Source organism: Nicotiana sylvestris, chromosome 6 (assembly GCF_000393655.2).
Source record: "Nicotiana sylvestris chromosome 6, ASM39365v2, whole genome shotgun sequence".
NCBI lineage: Eukaryota > Viridiplantae > Streptophyta > Magnoliopsida > Solanales > Solanaceae > Nicotiana > Nicotiana sylvestris.
Window position 1 is genome coordinate 10,928,552 of NC_091062.1, and position 21,955 is coordinate 10,950,506.

Here is a 21,955-nt window from a genome sequence, read left to right on the forward strand (position 1 = left end):
TTCAAGTCATGAATAAGATGATATAATCAATAAAAGATAGCATGGCTGAAATTCAAATACTTTCAAAACATCAAACATTCATTGGTCCTACAAAAACAAGTCATAAACTAGTTTTCCGATTATCAGGTCCCAAAATTAAAATTTACAAACAAAACAAGGTGACAAAATTCTTGAAAAACAACAATGGACGTCCTCATCTACTTCTCTGAGGAGTTAGGCCCTCGTTTCTTCCCGAAACCAACCACTGCAAGCAGACAGAAGCAGAATTCAGTGAGAAAATATAATTTAAATGTCCAAAAGAGAAGATTCAAAAAGTTCATTTGCAAAATGAAGCATAGATACAAGCAATCAAACAGGGATATACCACTAACAAATAAAAGTAACCACACCAGAAATATCACATCGCACTGGTACTTAAACTAGCAAAATCTGTTATATTAGAACAATTAATCCACTTGTTTCTTTTAATAGAAATGAAATAGATCTACTGTGTTAAGATCATACAATGCTGAACAGAAAAATAGACAAATTCGATTTAAACCACAGATGCTTTATTACATCTGACAACCCCAAAACTTATCTAGAATGCTTACGATCATAGATTCAGGATTGAACAAAAGCTAATGGGTATTTGGGAGATTTCAAGTATGTTAAATTTCAATAGCACATTCATACACCAACAAGAGCAGTTTATGGTAAAACCCCACCCGCACCTCACTAATACAATACTTTATCATTGTTAAGTAATAAATGAGGTGAAAATGGACACTAATTGACCATGGTTAGATGATAAAAGAGTATGCAGAATACACCTGTTATGTTAAATTTCACTGGCACATTCATATATCAATATGAGCAGTGTATGGTAAAACCTCACCCGCACCACAGAAATACAATACTCTATCATTGTTAAGTAATAAATGAGGTGTTATTGACCATGGTTAGATGATAAAAGAGTATGCAGAATACACATGTTATGTTATTACTGGTGTTGGTGTGAAAACCATGTGCGAGTAAGTGCTTACTCGCATACATAAAATTTGTACATTTAACACATACATACTTTCTGTGAATCATTATTTGTCACTTATCTACAGTTATCAACAGTTTTAGAGGGTGTTTGGCTAAGCTTATAAGCTGGTCAAACTGGCTTATAAGCACTTTTTGGCTTATCTACGCGTTTGGTAAAATTAAAAGTGTTTATAAGTTAAGTGCTTATAAGCCAAAAGCCATAAGTTGGTCTCCCCAACTAATTAAATTTCAGCTTATAAGCATTTTAGGTTTGACCAAAATATTTACTATTCTATCCCTAAAATACTTCTTTTTAAAACAAAACTCTTCATATACTCAATTCTTTAACTGTTTATTATTAATTTCAGCACTTTTATCCAAACACGCAACTGCTTATTTTTAAATCAGCTTCAGCACTTAAAAGTGTTTTTCAGCACCTAATGCTTATTAGCTACTCTAAATCAGCTAAGCCAAACGGGCTCTTATTCTGTTTTATGCTTTGCATAATAATGGACGTGTGTGTACCTACTAATATATACTCCTGTTAGCCTGTTTCATATTACATAAACAAATGAAAACCAGAGAAACTAAACTACTTTTTTTGGGGACAAAATTATTAAGACTGTGTAAGCTTAAATATATTCAGGCCTCCATTTCAATTTAGATGATCGCTTATCAAGACTCAAGCTGTATGAATTTGACCAACATTTTAAAATGTATTTTTTTATCATATTGACACAAGGAAAGTTGCAATTTACAGTACTTTTAATATAGTTTTTGAATACCAACATTCCGATTTTAAAATAATGAGTTGAACTAATCCAATTTAACTTTAAGTTTAGTTAAATTGACTCTCGATAAACAAAATGTGTCACCTAAATTGTAACAGAGGGAGTATTAACTTTTTCAATTACAAATATAGTTCGAGCCGAAAACAGTATTTAGATCCATAGAGTGAAATAAAGAAAGAAAAAATATGTGTACCAGCAGTAACAAATCGCCTGTTGTATTGCATACGCTTGTGAGCACGTCCGCGTGGCTTCTTCTTCTTATCTTGCTTAGCAACCTTAGGTGTTTGCCCTCTCACTTTCCCGGCACGAGCTAATGATCCGTGTACCTTACCTACAATTAACAAATCCAAACTACAAAATTAATACTTAATCAACAAATTAATCAGTCACCTAATCACACTTATATTCAGAACAAAAGAATCTAAATACATCGAAAATGAAGAGAGATATAGTGAAGAGCAACTAAGCTTACCCATGGCTGATTTGCTGGTTGCTGGTCGCCGGAGAAATTGGGGTTGTCTCGAGCTGCGAAAGTTAGAAATGCTAGGGTTAGGGTTTTTGGAGATTGGGAAGGATTATATACGTGGAGCTGGTAAGGCCTGAAACTGTGCTGGGCTTCGGAGTTGAAATTTGGGCCTTAGGAGAAGAAACGTGGGCCTTATGAAGAAGGGATCTTTACGCAATCAGCCGATCATATTTATTGTTTACTTTTTCCACTTATCTACCTAGATTATATATTAATTATACATGATTATATACATATTAAAGATAAATTATACATATATTAAACCTCTGCCGGTTATTTTTAGTTTAAGCGATTGAGTGGGCGGCTAATCAGATTAATTCTTCTATGAAGGAAGTCCAAGTAATAGCCCGGAAAAAAAATCAAAAATAGTCAGATTTACAACTAGTAATTAAAAAAAAGCCACATTTTTAAAAGTAATCGAAATTTAGCCAATTTTTCATGTAACGATAAAATCTGGAAAAAAAACACCCTTAATAGTCTGGAAATATGCAGGAGTTCGAATTGTTTTACATATGGACTTCCATCATAGCAGAATAAGGCAAAGGAATCTCTGAACTCTAATGCTTAAAGTTTTAACTGTGTTCCTTCTTCAACTTTCTTTGTCAATAGCCTGAATCGGAAGGAAGAGAACCCAGAGCCACATCTTTCCTTTTTTCTTGATTTTCAACCTTTTTGAGGTCAAATATATCTGATTTTTGTTGGAGAATAACTCAGATCTGATTTTTATTCTCCCTCCACTGTTGGAGAAAATATATCTGATTTTGTTCGGCATAGCTATAGCAAAAACTTTAAAATATTTTCTAAATTAGATTTGAGTTAACGAGTTCGTTGGAATAGCCTTTGACAAGTGACCCAATTCACTGCACCAAAGCAGTGGTAGCGGTGATAGCTCCTTCTGATTTTTATGTCGTGGTATTTTCTGTATTTTCAGGAATTCTCGGAGTATTGGAGACAAGTTGGGCGCACGAGCACTGGCAAAGGAAAGCAACCTGGGCGAGTGTCAGCAAAGGGCGGTAGGAAGTGGTGCGTGAGCGTACAACTACATCAAGTACAGCAAATCAGCCACAGGTTTTGTTATCGGGAGTTGGTACCTCCTGTTTTACTGTTTCCCTTTTGGTGTTAGCTAAATTACTGTTACTTTACTTCGCAATAGTTAAACCTTTCAACTAGGATACTAGTTACCACTTGTTTCCTTCTAGTTTGATTTGTTGTCCGTTGTGCACTAGCGAGTCTTCTCTAGATTGTTGTAGGTGTAGTGGCTGCAGTCTGGGATGATAGAATAAGGGCATATCCTCGGGTGGGGCAGAGTGTGGGGCTGGGGTCAGGGGGTGGGTCGGGTAGCAGGGGAGGTAGAGGGGGCAAGGGAGCCTATAGGTTGAGAATCGGGTCATGGAACATAGGTTCACTAACGAGTAAATCCATAGAGTTGGCGAAAATCCTGCAGAAGAGGAAGATTAATATAGCGTGTGTCCAGGAGACTAGGTGGGTCGGATCGAGGGCGAAAAACGTGGATGGGTATAAGTTATGGTACTCTGGTGTCCTGAGGGGTAAGAATGGAGTGGGTATCCTGGTAGATAGCCATCTTAGAGAGTCCGTGGTAGAGGTCAGGCGGATGAATGATAGACTAATGACTATTAAGTTGGTGGTGGTTGAGATTACTTTAAATGTCGTTAGCACGTACGCACCGCAAACAGGCTTGGATGAGGATATTAAGAGGCGCTTTTGGGAGGGGTTGGATGAGATTGTTCGTAGTATACCGCCTTCTGAGAGGTTATTCATAGGAGGAGATTTCAATGGTCATATTGGGTCATCTGCAGGTGGGTACACTGAGGTGCATGGCGGCTTTGGTTTCGGGAGCGGAACGGAGGGGGCATTTCGCTGTTGGACTTTGCCAAGGCTTTCGATCTAGTCATTGCGAACTCGAGTTTTACAAAGCGGGATGAACATTTGGTTACTTACCAAAGTTCGGTGGCGAAGACTCAGATTGACTATCTCCTCCTCAGGAGATGCGACAGAAGGTTGTGCGAGGACTGCAAGGTTATCCCAGGTGAGACCCTCTCAACGCAGCATAGGCTTTTGGTGATGGACATTTGTATTAGGATAAGGAGGAAGAAGAGGTCAGTACAAGGACGCCCCAGGATTAGGTGGGGCGCCTTAACTAAGGATAAAGCTAAGGAGTTGGAAGGAAGGTTATCGGCAATGGGAGCTTGGAGAAGTAGTGGGGACGCAAACACAATGTGGTCGACGACGGCGGACTGTATAAGAAAGGCGGCGAGAGAGGTGTTAGGGATATCTACGGGCCACAATGGTGGCCACAAAGGAGATTGGTGATGGAATGCAGTTGTCCAAGGTAAATTGAAAGCAAGGAAGGCGGCTTACCTACGGTTAGTAGGGAGCACTGACGAGGAGGAGAAGAGAGAGAACAGTCAAAGTGTTACACCCCAAGTTTTTATACGTGAGAGTACGTCGTAAGTCATTGATGTAAGCTCGGAAATGAGATTATATTTGGAAGAAAATAAAGTAAGTTAATCATGTTACCTTGGAGGTTACAAATATTTAAGATCATGAATAACGAGTACCAAGAGGGTTGGAAATCTTAGAAGCTAAACCAATTGAAGAAAATAAGTTTCGTCAAAAGTCGACAAGTTTGGAATGTTATAACATGTACTTTGGGGTGAGACTAGGGTTCTTAACATGATAAGGAGGTTATTCTATGAGTTATTTTAGTCGTATGATATTCATTTTCTACATTTTGAAGGCAAGCAAGTTGTGGAACAAGAGTTGGCAAAGGTCATCACAAGTTACATTCATAAATTTGCTGAAATTTAGGTCAAATGTATCTGAGAATTTCTCCAAATATACTTGGAATCATGGGGTGTTCTACCTACCAAATTGAAGGTCTACGAGTCTACTTTCTAATGCATTAAATCGTTTGTCAATACAACATTGAAGTATAGAGATATTCGTATTTCCGCGAGACCGCGCAAGCAGCTCCCAATGGGACCCACTTAGGCGGTGGTTGACCTACTTCAATTTATAAACGATTTGGACGCCTATTTTTGCTCATTTTTCAACTAAAGTTCGTCTCCAAACTTCTCCTAACCCTCCTAAACATATATCACAAGGGTTTGAAGTGATTCCAAAGTGATTACACCATATTTCAACATCAAAACTTAGTTCTAGTGAAGAACAACACCTCTTTGAGGTTGTGTTGTCATTGAGGATTGTTGTGGGCTGTATTTGGATGAAATTCCAAGTTGTTGCTGCTGTCTAAGGTGAGTATAACAGCCTACTAATTGTGCTTAATCTTGCTTGTATGTTGGTTAAGTTGTTAGGATGATAAACTACAAGATAATACTTGGATTAACTTAAGTCACTTCTATGGTGTTGTATTGCTATTAAGGGTTGTTGTAAACTGAATATAACTTGGATTTTGACTTGAAGTTAATGTATAAGGTATGTATATTGTGATCTTGCTTGTGCCTAAGGTTATCTTGATGTTGATTAAGTTAAATGGATGGGCTAGACATGAACTAGTGAATAAAGTTGCTAATTGAGGATAGTTGAAGTTGTGGATTATTTTCGTTGTTATAAATATATGGTTTAAGGCTGGAATCATTGATTAATGACTTCATTATCATGTTAATGATACTTTTATGTTGAAGTAAGAAGTCTATAAGGATTGATAAGGGGTATACGGATTCCAATCGGAGCTTGCCGCTCGTCGTAATGTAGTTGTGACTTGTTGTTGTTATATGGTGTCTTGATATTGATAATTATGTATTGATGGATTGCTCTGGTCATTGTTGTTTGTATATGGTATTGGAGGAGGCCCTTGTTACAAGGGAGATGCTGCCAAAATTTACGTAAACGAGCTACTAGCTTAAGTTATAGACTTAGCCTTTGCTCAGCACTGATTTTGAATCTCCTTATACTATGATAGATTGAGTTGACTTGTTTGAAGAGTTGCTTGGAAGGGATTAAGGACTCAACGGGTTTAAGGTATGTTAAGGCACTTTCTTCTTTCTTTTGGCATGGTCTAAAATGAAATGAACATAAACGATACGCTATTTCATAATGACTCTACTCCTAGCAACTAAGGTTGTCCATGTTGTTCTTTCCTTATAAAATTATTCTAAACAAGTGTGTATGATCCTTAAATCCTACTAAGGTTCATATTGATGGTAGGGATGTCCATAATGTTCTTAAGTCACTCCAAAAGGTTTAGAAGATGATTCCATGAGTCTAGCATGCATTATATATAGTATCTATTTTACTCTACCGAGCCGCGCTATAGTCGGCCGGGTACGGCACCTATTGTGCAACCACTGATCAGTTGGGTTTACCGAGCTCCACGTGGCCGGGTACGATTCTACCGAACCTTATGATGGTCGGGTACGCTTTTACCGAGTCCTCTTTGAGGCCGGGTACGATATGATGATGATGCCCACAGAGGCGAATGTTTTAAAAAGTTTATGTATATATATGTATTATGCATTTCATATCAGTAACCCCCAGAGGCACTCTGATGTTACAGGTTGTATCTCCTTTATCTCTCTCTTTACATTACTGTTCTTGTTTATGCTTTCCTGCCTAACATACTCGGTACTTTATTCGTACTGACGTCCCTTTTGCCTGGGGACGCTGCATTTCATGCCCGCAGGTCCCGATTGATAGGTTGACAGTCCTCCTAGTAGGCTATCAGCTCAGCGAAGGTGTTGGTGCACTCCACTTGCTCCGGAGTTGCCTATTTGGTCAGTATGCTTTGGATATGTATTGATTGATATGGCGGGGCCCTGTCCCGACCTTTATGATTTTATGTACTCTTAGAGGCTTGTAGACATATGTCAGGTGTATGGATAATTGTATGGCCTTGTCGGCCTATGTTTCGAGTTTACTAATGGTCATGTCGGCCTTATAGGCCCGTATGTCACATATATTAGTTTGTATATCATGTTGGGTCTTCATATGTTGACTATTCCCTTATGTTTTATTCTTGTTATCTCAGGACGAGTTTTCTAGCTCATTTACTCATGATAACATGATAAGAAAGATATGTTACGTTGGTACTCGGTTGAGTAAGGCACCGGGTGCCCGTCGCGGCCCTTCGGTTTGGGTCGTGACAGAAGTGGTATCAGAGCAGTTCTGTCCTAGGGAGTCTACAAGCCGTGTCTAGTAGAGTCTTGTTTATGGGTGTGTTGTGCACCACACTTATAAGCAGGAGGCTACAGGGCATTTAGGTCTGTCACTCTTTCTTCTTACTCTAGATCGTGCAGTAGAGCTCAGTTGTAAGAATTCAAACTCCTAAATTCGACTTTAGTCGTAATACAACGATACCTACATCCACAAAGACAGTTGGTAAGAGATTGCATGTGGATGTGGAAGAGTTGAGTCAGAGGAACTCGATTTCACATCATGCTTATGATGAGTAAATATGAGGTCTTCAACAGATCATGTGTGTACTAAGATGTGTATGCTTCTTAATAAGGAGCCTTAAGGCACGGATATCTATTCACGAATATGGTGAAAATCTATGAGGAATTCAGAAGCTAGATACAAGTTTTAACAAGTAAAAGAAGTAAGGTGAAGAGGGGTACGAGGCACCCAGATAATGAAGATTATCAATATTTTCAAATCAGGCAGAGAAATATAAGCATTTTGGTACCTTCATCAATGACAGAGGTAAGTACAATTGGCCACACCCATCTCAGTTATGTTCTATGGGAGCTAACAGATATTATTTAAGAGAAAGATGGGATATCAGGATCCAGTTGGAGTTAGAGTAACCCAAAAATTGTGGATAGGTTGTTATCATTAACTAACGTTTCCGAAAGATGGTGCAAATGTGGTAATAGATCTCCTTCTAAGACACCCAGATGGTGAACTCTAGAGTAGTACAATCAGATACGAATACTGGAATATTCAAAAATTTCAGAAGATAGGCAGTGGGATCCTAGAAGGGACAAATATTTACCTTAGTATGACTCTAGCCCCGAGTAAAAAAAAAGAATGTTAGGCATTCCCAAGAGCCAGTGAGATGAAGCTAGGGGAGCTTATAGGGAAAGAACTTTTTGTTGAAGTTTTCAGAATAAAGTGATAGACAAAAGAAATATTATCCGGAGAATAAGAAGAAAATAAATGAAGCATCATGAGTAAGATGTGATATATGGGTAATAACAGTAAATCAAAATATGACACGATGATAGAGTCTATAGTCAAGTGAAGGAAAATACAAGAGGTGACAAGCCTTAAGGCAATAAAAGAGTATAAGCCATAAAGTCATATTCTTATTTCGAGAAATGAGTTGGTGACTTCAACGTGATTACCAGGAGGAAAGGTTAGACCCCAGAGTAATAAAAATCAGTATGGGCTGGTGAACAAGATAAAACCGAACATGAATTAGGGACCGGAGGATTTGATAATGGTCGACATCGTGAGAATTTCAAAGATCGTGCTCCAACAATAATAGAATAGAGAACAGACGAATAACCTTTAAAGGCCATTTAGGAAGTCGCTTACCTAAAGCAAGCACTCTGAGCAGAGTTAGTCTTAAGGGACTAAGTGTGCCAGTTACCGTAGGTGTTACCTTCGTGCGTAAGAAATTTAGTTATCTCTGCTACAGAAGGTTACCCTAAGGTGATTAAGGTTCATTGATAATGTGAAAAGACGCCGAATATGAAAAGGTAAAACAACTATAGGTAGATCGTCATAGTACTAAATCTTAGTACTCCCCTAAAGGGGGAATATGGTGTGATATGATATTAAGTCGGAGTTAAGCGGTTCAGTTAACTATGGAATGGTAAAGGAAGAATGTGGTAAAAAGGAGAAAGGGATGATGTTGCATTTATTTAGTTCCTGCAGATATGTTGCGACTCCAGAACATTATACAAGCACGACACCGGAGAGAGGCAGTAAAAGTTCCGGCCAGGATGTTATTGATAAATAAGTGTGAATGGACACTTGATACATCAGGAGCTAGTGGCGAGAGATAAGTTAAGACAAAGGATATATCCCAAGAGGGATTATGCTATATATATATATATATATGAGAATGGACCAACGAGTAATTAGTAGTTGATTCAGGAAGAGCCCAGTTATGGCTAGACAAGAGGTCACAGATAAATCAATAGATCATGCAAGATAAATGGAGTGAACCGCATCATAGTGAATTCAGTCTTGCAGATACGAGATCGCAATCATTTGGAAAAAATTCAGATAGGAGTTGAGGCAATTAAAGGTACTATTTTTAAAGTTTATAAAAATAAGAGAGAGTGCCACTAAGGAGACAATAAAAATTTGAGCTTAGAAGTAACCCTACGAGCATAAAGGCATAAATTTATGTAACTAAGGATTATTATAGGCGAGTAAGAATAACGAAAATTACCTTTGGGTATACGATATATCAAGCTCACAAATTTACAAGAGCCAGAAGGTCTCCCTAAGTACTACAATGAAAGACTAGCTGAGTAAATAAGGAAGAAGGTTTCCATCTAAGCATAGTGAGCTAAAGAGTAAATGATCCTATAACAACAGTCTCACTACAATATTGTATACACTCCATAAGAAAGTGGCACCTATCATGGCTAATGAATGGTAAAAAAAGCCATCAAAGGTGATGTTTGAGATCATATGAGGTACAGGAAATTATAGTATTCGTGGGCAAAATGACAAGCCAAGTATTCATGTAACAAGTGATAGAACGACCAGCAAAAGTAATTGCTTACATTTAAGGACAACTGAGAAGGCACGAAAGGAAATTTATGGTGCTAGCAAGTTAAAGGAAGGTTGTGAGTAGTATAAATAGATCGGTGTAGGTCCTAAGGTAAAGTATTGTAGAGCAACAAGGTTTTAGGTTGATAGGAGTAAGGATATGAAAAGGTGAGTGAGAAGGTGACGAGAATATGTATGTCCTCGGGATTAAACCCATCAAAACAAGGGAGCTGATGATTTCCATATGAATAAAAAACTCTATACAGCCTGAATGAACCCAGAGGAGTCTAAGACTAGGTGCATTTAGAAGAGATGGAATGTTGCCCTGGCGGTAGAATAAGGGTGTAATTGTGATAGATAAGAGGATGATTCTTAGGCCTTTGATTGAGTAATGATTTAACGAGAAAGGGATTTCATTAATTGCACGGGATTAGAATACCCCCATAAGATGAATCGCGTTGGGATGCAATGAAATATGGTTATTGAAGTATAGTATTATCCCTAGGTGGATCAGGAAAATTACTTCATATGTTCCCCGATAAGATGTGAGCCCTAGTGACAGTGTATTACGTAAGAGGTTGCAAGTTATCAGTGATAGATTATAGATCAACATTAAGGTGAATAAACAATAGATGGGTACAAGTTCCAAAGTTCGAGATGAGATTTGTTTGTTATTCTTAGATGAATAATAATGAGGAAGCACTAAAGGACTTAGATTTATACATATAGGATAAGCAGCGAGAGAGTAACCTGGAGTTGGGTAGCAAACCTCGGTAATAATAAACCGAAGTAAGTTTTATGGTATAGTATAACCTACCTAGATGTAGTAAATCCATAAGGATAGATATACAAGGCTATGAAACAAGAGATAGAAATAGTCTTAAGTTCGATAAAGTACCAAGCGAAAGACATCAGTACACCTATAGATGCCTAGAGGGACAGCTTGTCATAATTCTGTATATGTTCATAAAGTGAGGCTTAGAGATTGGCTAAAAGATGGAGGAAAAAGAGAAGACGAGTCGCTAGGCGCTCATACAAGGACACAGTCGTACATACTGCATGACATAAGGTATCAAATGTTACGATGTTGGAAGAATTCCAACCACATGTCATGGTGTGACAAAGAGGCCTAAAAGGGGGAATGCCCAAGCGTTTGGATTTATTCACAAAACAGTTGCTTAGATGGAAAGATGAGCATTAAAGTATTCGTAAGATCCACAGTTTATGAAACTGATAAGCGCATCAGTCAACATTCGAGGACGAATGTTCCAAAGGGGGAATGATGTTACACCCCAAGTTTTCATACGTGAGAGTACGTCGTAAGTCATTGATGTAAGCTCGGAAATGAGATTATATTTGGAAGAAAATAAAGTAAGTTAATCATGTTACCTTGGAGGTTACAAATATTTAAGATCATGAATAACGAGTACCAAGAGGGTTGGAAATCTTAGAAGCTAAACCAATTGAAGAAAATAAGTTTCGTCAAAAGTCGACAAGTTTGGAATGTTATAACATGTACTTTGGGGTGAGACTAGGGTTCTTAACATGATAAGGAGGTTATTCTATGAGTTATTTTAGTCGTATGATATTCATTTTCTACATTTTGAAGGCAAGCAAGTTGTGGAACAAGAGTTGGCAAAGGTCATCACAAGTTACATTCATAAATTTGCTGAAATTTAGGTCAAATGTATCTGAGAATTTCTCCAAATATACTTGGAATAATGGGGTGTTCTACCTACCAAATTGAAGGTATATGAGTCTACTTTCTAACGCATTAAACCGTTCGTCAATACAACATTGGAGTAGAGAGATATTCATATTTTCGCGAGACCGCGCAAGCAGCTCCCAATGGGACCCACTTAGGCGGTGGTTGACCTACTTCAATTTATAAACGATTTGGACGCCTATTTTTGCTCATTTTTCAACTAAAATTCGTCTCCAAACTTCTCCTAACCCTCCTAAACATATACCACAAGGGTTTGAAGTGATTCCAAAGTGATTACACCATATTTCAACATCAAAACTTAGTTCTAGTGAAGAACAACACCTCTTTGAGGTTGTGTTGTCATTGAGGATTGTTGTGGGCTATATTTGGATGAAATTCCAAGTTGTTGCTGCTGTCTAAGGTGAGTATAACAGCCTACTAATTGTGCTTAATCTTGCTGGTATGTTGGTTAAGTTGTTAGGATGATAAACTACAAGATAATACTTGGATTAGCTTAAGTCACTTCTATGGTGTTGTATTGCTATTAAGGATTGTTGTAAACTGAATATAACTTGGATTTTGACTTGAAGTTAATGTATAAGGTATGTATATTGTGATCTTGCTTGTGCCTAAGGTTATCTTGATGTTGGTTAAGTTAAATGGATGGGCTAGACATGAACTAGTGAATAAAGTTGCTAATTGAGGATAGTTGAAGTTGTGAATTATTTTTGTTGTTATAAATATATGGTTTAAGTCTGGAATCATTGATTAATGACTTCATTATCATGTTAATGATACTTTTATGTTGAAGTAAGAAGTCTATAAGGATTGATAAGGGGTATACGGATTCCAATCGGAGCTTGCTGCTCGTCGTAATGTAGTTGTGACTTGTTGTTGTTATATGGTGTCTTGATATTGATAATTATGTATTGATGGATTGCTCTGGTCATTGTTGTTTGTATTGGTATTGGAGGAGGTCCTTGTTACAAGGGAGATGCCCGCAGGTCCCGATTGATAGCTTGACAGTCCTCCTAGTAGGCTATCAGCTCAGTGAAGGTGTTGGTGCACTCCACTTGCTCCGGAGTTGCCTATTTGGTCAGTATGCTTTGGATATATATTGATTGGTATGGCGGGGCCCTGTCCCGACCTTTATGATTTTATGTACTCTTAGAGGCTTGTAGATAGATATCAGGTGTATGGATACTTGTATGGCCTTGTCGGCCTATGTTTCGAGTTTACTAATGGTCATGTCGGCCTTATAGGCCCGTATGTCACATATATAAGTTTGTATATCATGTTGGGTCTTCATATGTTGAGTATTCCCTTATGTTTTATTCTTGTTATCTCATGACGGGTTTTCTGGCTCATTTACTCATGATAATATGATAAGAAAGATATGTTGCGTTGGTACTCGGTTGAGTAAGGCACTGGGTGCCCGACGAGGAGGAGAAGAGAGAGAACAGTCAAAGGTATAAGGTAGCTAGGAAGGAGGCGAAGATGGCAGTGACGGAGGCTAAGACGACAGCTTTTGCTCGTCTGTATGAGGAACTAAGGAACAAAGGTGGGGAGAAGAAGTTATTCCGACTCGCTAAGGCGAGAGAGAGGACAACTCGGGATCTGGACCAAGTGAGGTGCATAAAAGATGATGACGACAAAGTTTTGATGGGAGATGACCAGATTAAGAGGAGGTGGCAGACCTATTTTCATAAACTTCTAAGTGAAGAAGGGGATCATGGTATTATACTTGGGGAATTGAGGAATGCCGACAGTCATCATGAATTAAGTAATTGTAGGGACATTGAGATCGATGAAGTCATGGAGGCAATGCGTAAGATGAGAAGGGGCAGAGCTACCGGGCCAGACGAAATTCCGGTTGAACTGTGGAGGTGTGTGGGTAGAGCAGGCTTGGAATGGCTTACTGCATTGTTTAGTGTTATATTCAAGACTAATAGGATGCCTGAAGAGTGGAGGTGGAGTACAATGGTCCCGTTGTATAAGAACAAAGGTGATGTCCAGAGCTGTAACAACTATAGGGGCATCAAATTACTAAGTCATACCATGAAAGTTTGGGAGAGAGTGGTAGAAATGAGAGTGCGAAGGACGGTGTCTATTTTAGACAACCAGTTCGGGTTCATGCCGGGGCGATCTACCATAGAAGCTATCCACCTTATTAGGAGGATGGTGGAACAGTACAGGGATAGGAAGAAGGATCTTCACATGGTGTTTATTGATCTGGAGAAAGCGTATGATAGGGTTCCTAGGGAGGTCTTATGAAGCTGCTTAGAGGATAAAGAGGTCCCGGTTGACTATATTAGGGTGATTAAAGACATGTATGCTGGAGCTAAGACTCGGGTTAGGACAGTAGGAGGCGACTCTGAACACTTTCCAGTTGTTACGGGGTTGCACCCAGGGTCTGCGCTCAGCCCATTCCTATTTGCCCTGGTGATGGATGCACTGACTCATCATATTCAAGGGAAGGTGCCATGGTGCATGCTATTTGTTGATGACATTATTCTAATTGACGAGACACAAGGCGGCGTCAACAAGAGGCTAGAGATTTGGAGACATGCTCTTGAGTCTAAAGGTTTCAAGTTGAGTAGGACGAAGAAGGAATACCTCGAGTGCAAATTTGGAGTTGAGCCGACGGAAGCGGGAGTTGAAGTGAGGCTTAACTCTCAAGTCATTCCCAAGAGGGGTAGTTTCAAGTACCTTAGATCGGTTATTTAGGGGATCGGGGAGATTGACGAGGATGTCATACACCGTATAGGGGTGGGGTGGATGAAGTGGAGGTTAGCGTCGGGAGTCTTGTGTGACAAGAAAGTGCCACCGTTACTAAAAGGTAAGTTTTATAGAGCAGTGGTTAGTCCTGCCATGTTATATGGAACTGAATGTTGGCCGGTAAAGAACTCACACATCCAGAAGATGAAAGTAGCAGAGATGAGAATGTTGAGGTGGATGCGCGGGCATACAAGGATGGATAAGATTAGGAATGAAGATATTCGAGAGAAGGTAGGCGTAGTCCCCATGGAGGACAAGATGCGGGAAGTAAGACTCAGATGGTTCGGGCACATTCAGAGGAGGAGCACTGATGAACCGGTGAGGAGGTGTGAGCGACTGGCTGTAGTGGGCACGCGGAGAGGTAGAGGGTGACCTAAGAAGTATCGGGGAGAAGTGATCAAACAGGACATGGCGCGACTTAGGATTACTGAGGACATGGCCCTTGACAGGGAATTATGGAGGTCGAGCATTAAGGTGGTAGGTTAGGGAAAACTTGTGAATATTTCTACGACACAATAGAGTGAGACTAGCCAGTTAAGAGTTAGACTAAGAATGTCATTGGTCGTCTATTGATGCAGGGCTTTACCTGTTAGTTTTACTATACCAATCATCTATTTCGTATTTCGTATTCTGTATTTCATATCTCTTATATTGTTGTTATTTTATTATGCATTTTTATGGTACTAATATATCGGCTCCTGTTGCTTTTTTTGAGCCGAGGGTCTCCTGGAAACAGCCTCTCTACCCTTCGGGGTAGGGATAAGGTCTGCGTACATATTACCCTCCTCAGACCTCACTTGTGGGATTATACTGGGTCGTTGTTGTTGGACTTCCATCATAATGTGTTAGAATTTCATAATGTGATGGAGTTCCAACATAATATTGGGAAGTTTATATGCATGAGCTCCATAATCCCTCATATTATGCTGGAACTTTTTCGTGTGCTGGAGTTCCAACATAATATGTGGAAGTTTATACGCAAGAGCTCCATAATCCGCATATTATGCTCGAACCTTTCGTGTTCAACAAAAAAATATTAATTTTTCAATGACTTTGCAAACGCTGATTATTTTTCGATTATCAGTCCAAAAAGTGGTTGGCCATGCTATTTTCACCGGTGGTCCTTGATCCACTTGGCTAATTTACCTAAATGTCCCTTTTAGGTCATAATTTTACCCTTTTGGACATAATATTAGACTCGGGTCTACAGTTTTCTCGTATATTCAACCTTACAACAATAATTTACATAATTTTAGAATATGGCTTAATATTTTTAATTTGCTCAAAAGGGATTTTTAGACCGCATTTCCAAAAGTCTTCAAAGTTCAAGAAAAATAAAAAGAAAGTCATTTGCTATACAGTTGTCCCAAAAAAATAGATAATTGACCAAAAAATAAAAAATAAAATTGGACCCACTTGCAGAATCATTCACTTGTTTGCGGGGCATTTAAGAGAAATCAACCCAAATCGAAAATTGAGTCAAACATTAAAAAAAAATCTTACATATACCTTGGCTTGGCTTGATTTTTCACTTGACTAACCCGCTATGATCAGTGACGTTGTCACACTATGTTAAGGGTGGTCAAGCGCACACCCTTCGTCGAAAAATTATATTGCGTATATATATTACACACTACTTTATATAGTTAAATATTATATTTTGAACACCCTTAACATGGTTGAATAAAGCAATTCAGCGCTTCAGGGTATTCAATATGACGTGTTGTTCACGGGTTCAAAGTTCTACTCGTTTAATTTACCAAAAGTAAACGGAGACCACCATTTGTGGTTTATTTATTCTTTTTCAATCTAAAAGATTCCCAGATAAAATAAGTATTTAAACTTAGAATTTGTGTAGAAATAAACAACTAATCTTAAAAGTAACTTTCTAATCAAAAGTTATCTTAGATAAATTTTATAATAAAAGTCAAGCACTACAAAAATTTCTTCAACAAAAACTCTCTACTGTCACGACCCAAAATCACGTGACTTGCACCTAGCACACTACCCGACTCGAGTGAATCAAACCATGTGATGCACCAAAACCATATGCATGAAAACTAATTTAACTGCGAAAGCTATTTGAAAATCATATACATTTTCAAGTTAAATGATAAGATATTTTTCCAATTCAAAATTACACATGATGCCTTTCATGATATTAATTGGATTAAATCCAACAAATAACTTTTTATATATATCGTGTACCATCTCGTATTATAACTCATCACAACTATCTATGGAGTCTCTATACGAAGAATATAACTCAATATTTTGGTCAATGCCCGACTAACTAAAATAAAAGGACAACATGATAACAACCATAAAATATGAGTGGTCCCTCACCATATACTTTGGGAAGAGAGTCATCCTAGCCATGTCTGCACGCCACATATCATGCCCCTCGTCCTGAAATATATAAAGTAAGCGAAGCCCTGAAAAAGGGCCCCTGAGGGCTGAGTACACCACCACAATACTCAATAAGTGTCATAGATTCTATCCAACTCAAGTTCCTGGATAAGATTTTACAAAAACTATGCAACCAATAGTTGATGTAAAGTGATAAACAATTATATAAATTATGCTTTTTATAATTTCAAATGAAAAGACAAGTGAACTACAAACCATGAAATAAATTCTTAGAACATTTAAATCAATCTAAGATTTTTAATAAAATCATACAAAACTATTTCACTTTCACTAAGTCATCGAAATCACTTTTGGCTCCTTAAGCTTGAACATAAGAAAGTAAGAAAGTCTTCTTTATCTTGTTCGGGCGACTTCCCGTAGTAGCGTACGAGTCGACTTAACCTGATTACTTTAAGTAATGATCATTTGCCCTCTCAACCGGAAACTTTATCCCACAAACCTGGCCTAGCCTTCGAATGCGTCCCTACATCGACACGTATAGTTTCATGGTAACGAGCTTAATATTCGAACCAATCTCGATCTTCTCCACTAGTAACTCCCAAAATATTTGAATATAAAAAATAGATTCATAGCTTGATAGCCTCAAAGTATCTATTTAATCAAATAATTATTTTCATATCCAATCCAAACCATTTGAACAAAATCAAATGAATAACCTTTTTCATGTTAATGCCTTTAGAAATTGACATTAATTTTTCAAAGATACAACAAGTGCTACTCCATTGTTCAAATTTCAAAACACATACTTTTTCGTGAAACGTATCTTTATCACCCAAATAGTTTATACTCTTATGAACACATAAGTTTTAATAAAACGTATAATGTTTTTCTCAAGTGACATCTTGCAAACAAGGGTTGAAAATAATTTTTTTATATAAAATCATATGATACTTCATGTAGACATATGATTTTTGACCCTCCCCAAGATTTTTCACATTTAGCGTAAAATATTTAATTTAGGCCTAATATAGCTATTTCAACTATTTTTTGACTTCTTTCCTTTATTTTCGTCATAAAAATGGAAAATTACAAAATATGTTAGCTTGTGTATCTTTCATAAATTTAAATATAAAAAAATAGCGTACTTTTATCTTTACATAATCTTGAAAATACAAAAAAAAAGGTATATAATAGTTTCATGTTAGCCTTTGCATTGTGTAGTATTTTTATCTTATTTTAAAAGAAGTCAATTAAGGTGTTGGATCACAATTTTAAGAGTTTTAGAGCCTAGTTCTTGACCCAATTTGGATTAATCAATTAAGCCTAGGGACCCTTCTAGACTCTTCTTTGGAACAAAAATAAATAAAAAAGACCCTAAGGACCTAATACACAAAAGACATAGGGACTAATGAGCAAAATACATAAAAATACACCTAAACCTAGACTCTACCTATAAAAAATGCTTAAAAATCTAAAAAAAAACACACGCTGGAGGAAAAAAGTAGAAAGCTGCGCCCAAAAGGAATCCACCGTTTTCACGAGACCCACCCCCTGGACCTCATCTTATCCGCAGACCCCCACCCCAAACGACCCTCGATTCTTCTTCTTCATGGGGGCTTAACACAAAACCCTAAGCAGAACTCCATCTCCATAGCAACCTGAACACCTAAACGACCAGACCCCATGAGTTTCTTCTTCATGAAGATCTAACAAAAACCAGAAAACACAAAAAGAACCCTACGTGAGTTTGAGCCATTTTTAACAGAGAAAGGACCTTTCAGCTTCTGCTTCTTCCCGTTAACAAAACTCGCCAAAAACCTTTAACGCTAGCTGATGTTCTCTTCGTCTTCCTCCTCCAGCAGCTCGCCTGAACAACGAGCTCCAGCCAAAAATAGTTGACACCATCACCAACCACCAACGAGTCTAGCCGTGAATCCCGTTCGTGAATCCCAGTTTACTGCCTTGTAAAAGTTTCTGAAGCCTCTCTTTCTTCTACTGGACAGTAGTTGCTTTGAGTTTGGATGTGGAGTTTTCCGACGCCGATTTGAGGTTCCGGCTCGTAGTTTTGGCATTTCAGTCCGCCGATCATGGCTCTGTTTGGTTTGACGAGTGATGTTGTAAATCTCCAGCTTTGTTTATCAACATAGAGTTATTTTTAATTCATTTCCAGATCCATCAAGGACAATGTGTTCTTTCAAGTGCAAACGTTTTGCAGCTTCTAACACCTTGGAATGGGAAACAATTCGTTTTTTATCTAAAGAAATCTGAGTGTTTTTGAATCTATTAATTAAGTCATAAAGGGGTTTCATGGAATTGAAGAAATCAAACAGGGTTTCGTGGGCTACTGGACCTAATCTTTGTCAGCGTAAACAATGATTAAAGTGTGGGTTTGAATCCGTGTTTGGTTGAGTTTCCGGTGCTAATTCAGATTTCGTCCGCTGTTCAGCACATTTTGAGTGTTAAACATTGAAACAACCGATTTTCCGGCTATATAGAGGTCCAATTCTTTCATTCTCTCTTTGTTTTATTCGAGCTTAATGTTAATTATTTGTTTGGTGATGCGATCCCATTGTTTCTGTAATTGTTCTCCGTAGTTTTGAATTCGCTCGCTCGGTTATCCGCTCGTGTTTACTCGAATTGGTTATAGCTGAACATGATTTTGTCACAGTATAGAAATTGGATTGCTGAACTACGTCACATTAGATTAAATGGGCTCGGGTGTGCACTTCATGTGACCCTGCCATAATTTTGAATAATAATAATGAAATAAACATGTTTAAAATTCGGGTGTGCATTTCATGTGACCCGACTCCAATTTCCAACAAGGTTAAATAGAACGTGTCGTGAACCACGAGTGCATTTCATATAGCGTGGCTTGCGATATGTTTTAAATAATCTTGAATTAATTCTTTAAATAATTAAAAGTTGTTTAAAGTCAAAAATGCACATAGGTTTGAACATGTATTAAAATCAGATAATAAGCCGAATATAACAGTTGAGCGATCGTGCTAGAACCACGAAATTCGGGAATGCCTAACACCTTCTCCCGGATTAACAGAATTCTTTACTCGGATTTTTGGTTTGCGGACTGTAATACATAGTCAATCTTTTCCTCGATTCGGGATTTGAACCGGTGACTTGGGACACCATAAATTATCCCAAGTGGCGACTCTGAATCTTTTAATAATAAATCCCGTTTCGATTGTCACTTAAATTGGAAAAACTCCCTTATACATCCCTTACGGGGTGTAGGTAAAAAAGAGGCGTGACACTTCAAAATCAAAAAAATTAAAAACACATTCTCGCTTGTCCCCACAAGTGCGGATGTACATTTATAAATAATATCACGTATTAACTCAAAACATGCTTAGAGAGATTCCCTCAAGAAGAGTAAGCCATAATCAACTTACCTAAATCTTCAAACTCCAAATAATACTATATCGCTCCAATTGATTAAAATGTTCAAATGTCGTCTGTGAGCACGTGATTTTTGTTTTCGCGAGACAATCGCTCCAAAAGAAATAAAAAAATAACAACAATTGATCCCGTTGTACAATTTTGAGATTTTTACATGGCACTTCGTTAATTGTTTATGACGTTAGCCCATTTTTTACTTTATTAAAACAAAATACAAAAAATGTACGTGTCATGCATGATCTGAACTGTAACATGATTGTTAAATAGAAAGCATGAACGGGCATCTTTGCCTTTGATTTTGTTCTGTTTAATTTTTACCTGTTTTGAGTCATTTTAATGTGTGTGCAAATAATTGTGTTAGGTGTTTATTTTAATTTGATTTTACTTAGTTTTGTATTTTTTATAATAAAAGAAAAAAAAGGAAAAGACCCCTTCCGGACTTGGGCCAATTTGTTAAATTGACCCAACAAACTCAGCCCAAAACCTAGGCCTGCCTGGTCCAGTCCAGATGATGCCCAGAGAGAGTCCAAACGACGTCGTATGGATACAGTTTGATCTGGGCTGTTAATCTCAGATTGATCAACGGCCAAGATCACATTTCCTATACCCACGAACATAACCCGACCCGTTTCCACCCGGACCAACCCAAACCCCTTCAGGTTGAAACGACACCGTTACCCATCAGCATAAAAATCCTGGCCCTTCATCGCAGCTCATCCAACGGCCAAGAATCGACCCCTCACTAACTATATAAGCCTAAGCCTTTACCCTGCCCCCATATCCTAACCCCCAGGCCTTAGTCGTCCCCTCCACATACCTCAGTCCTCCAAACCCTAGCCGCCCCTGTATACTTTCGCCGTTAAAGCCGGCGGCATGGATGTCGTTGACCTTCCCCTAAACACCATAGAACCCCCATGCCATCCTAAACCTAAATCTACCAACCACACACTTCGAATCACCCCCCAGGTCCTCGAATCTTCATTTGAAGATTCGAGTCAAAACTCGATCTACACCAACCAACCTCAGCTTCATACCAGACACTCCCCAGACCCCCTCGTGACCAAACCATACTTGGTTTGGTCCGAATCTGATCAGGGAAGCCTGAATCCCAGATCTAAGTTTGAAAGTTTTGTGTCCTTCATCACTGGCCCATGCCAGTCCGAGCCAAAGAGATTAAGGTCTAATGGACCTTAATCGAAGTGTTTCTCATCTGAGAAACACTTCGATTAAAGTCCGTTCAGCCTTAAGAGAGGTCTGTCCAAATCCGAGTTCAAATTTTTAACTTTGCAAGCTTTAAGGTGAGTTTGTTTTCTTTCCTTTATTTGTTTTAGTCCGTGTGATTTGTTTTAAATATCTGGTCATGTTTTGTTTCAATTTGTGTCTTTAAATTTTACCACCTTCTGATTGACCACTTTGCCTGAACCACTGTGTTTTGTTTGAACCCCTCCTATTCTGATAAGACATGTGTATTGGTTGTATCCCAAATTTGTACTGACTTACTGATTCCTCAAAGTATAATCCTGCTTAATCAGTATAAGTCGAGTCATGTGTCCCATGCTTTTGAATGTCTGATTTGGCTACGTTTGTGTATGTTAATGCTAATATAGTCGAGTCGACATGTGTCGTCAATTAGTTTCAACGGTCTGA

General features: G+C 38.3%; 1 protein-coding gene across 1 annotated transcript; it reads right to left on the minus strand.

Annotated features, from left to right (window-relative positions):
* Nucleotides 1–2,414, minus strand: LOC104241057 (small ribosomal subunit protein eS30z/eS30y/eS30x). Its single transcript, XM_009795996.2, has 3 exons — nt 2,275–2,414; nt 1,996–2,133; nt 1–244 (listed from the first exon to the last, which is right to left on the minus strand). Exons 1-3 carry the CDS (start codon nt 2,276–2,278, stop codon nt 198–200), a joined length of 189 nt encoding a protein of 62 aa, XP_009794298.1. The 5' UTR covers nt 2,279–2,414; the 3' UTR covers nt 1–197.
* Between the last annotated feature and the right edge of the window lie 19,541 nt (nt 2,415–21,955).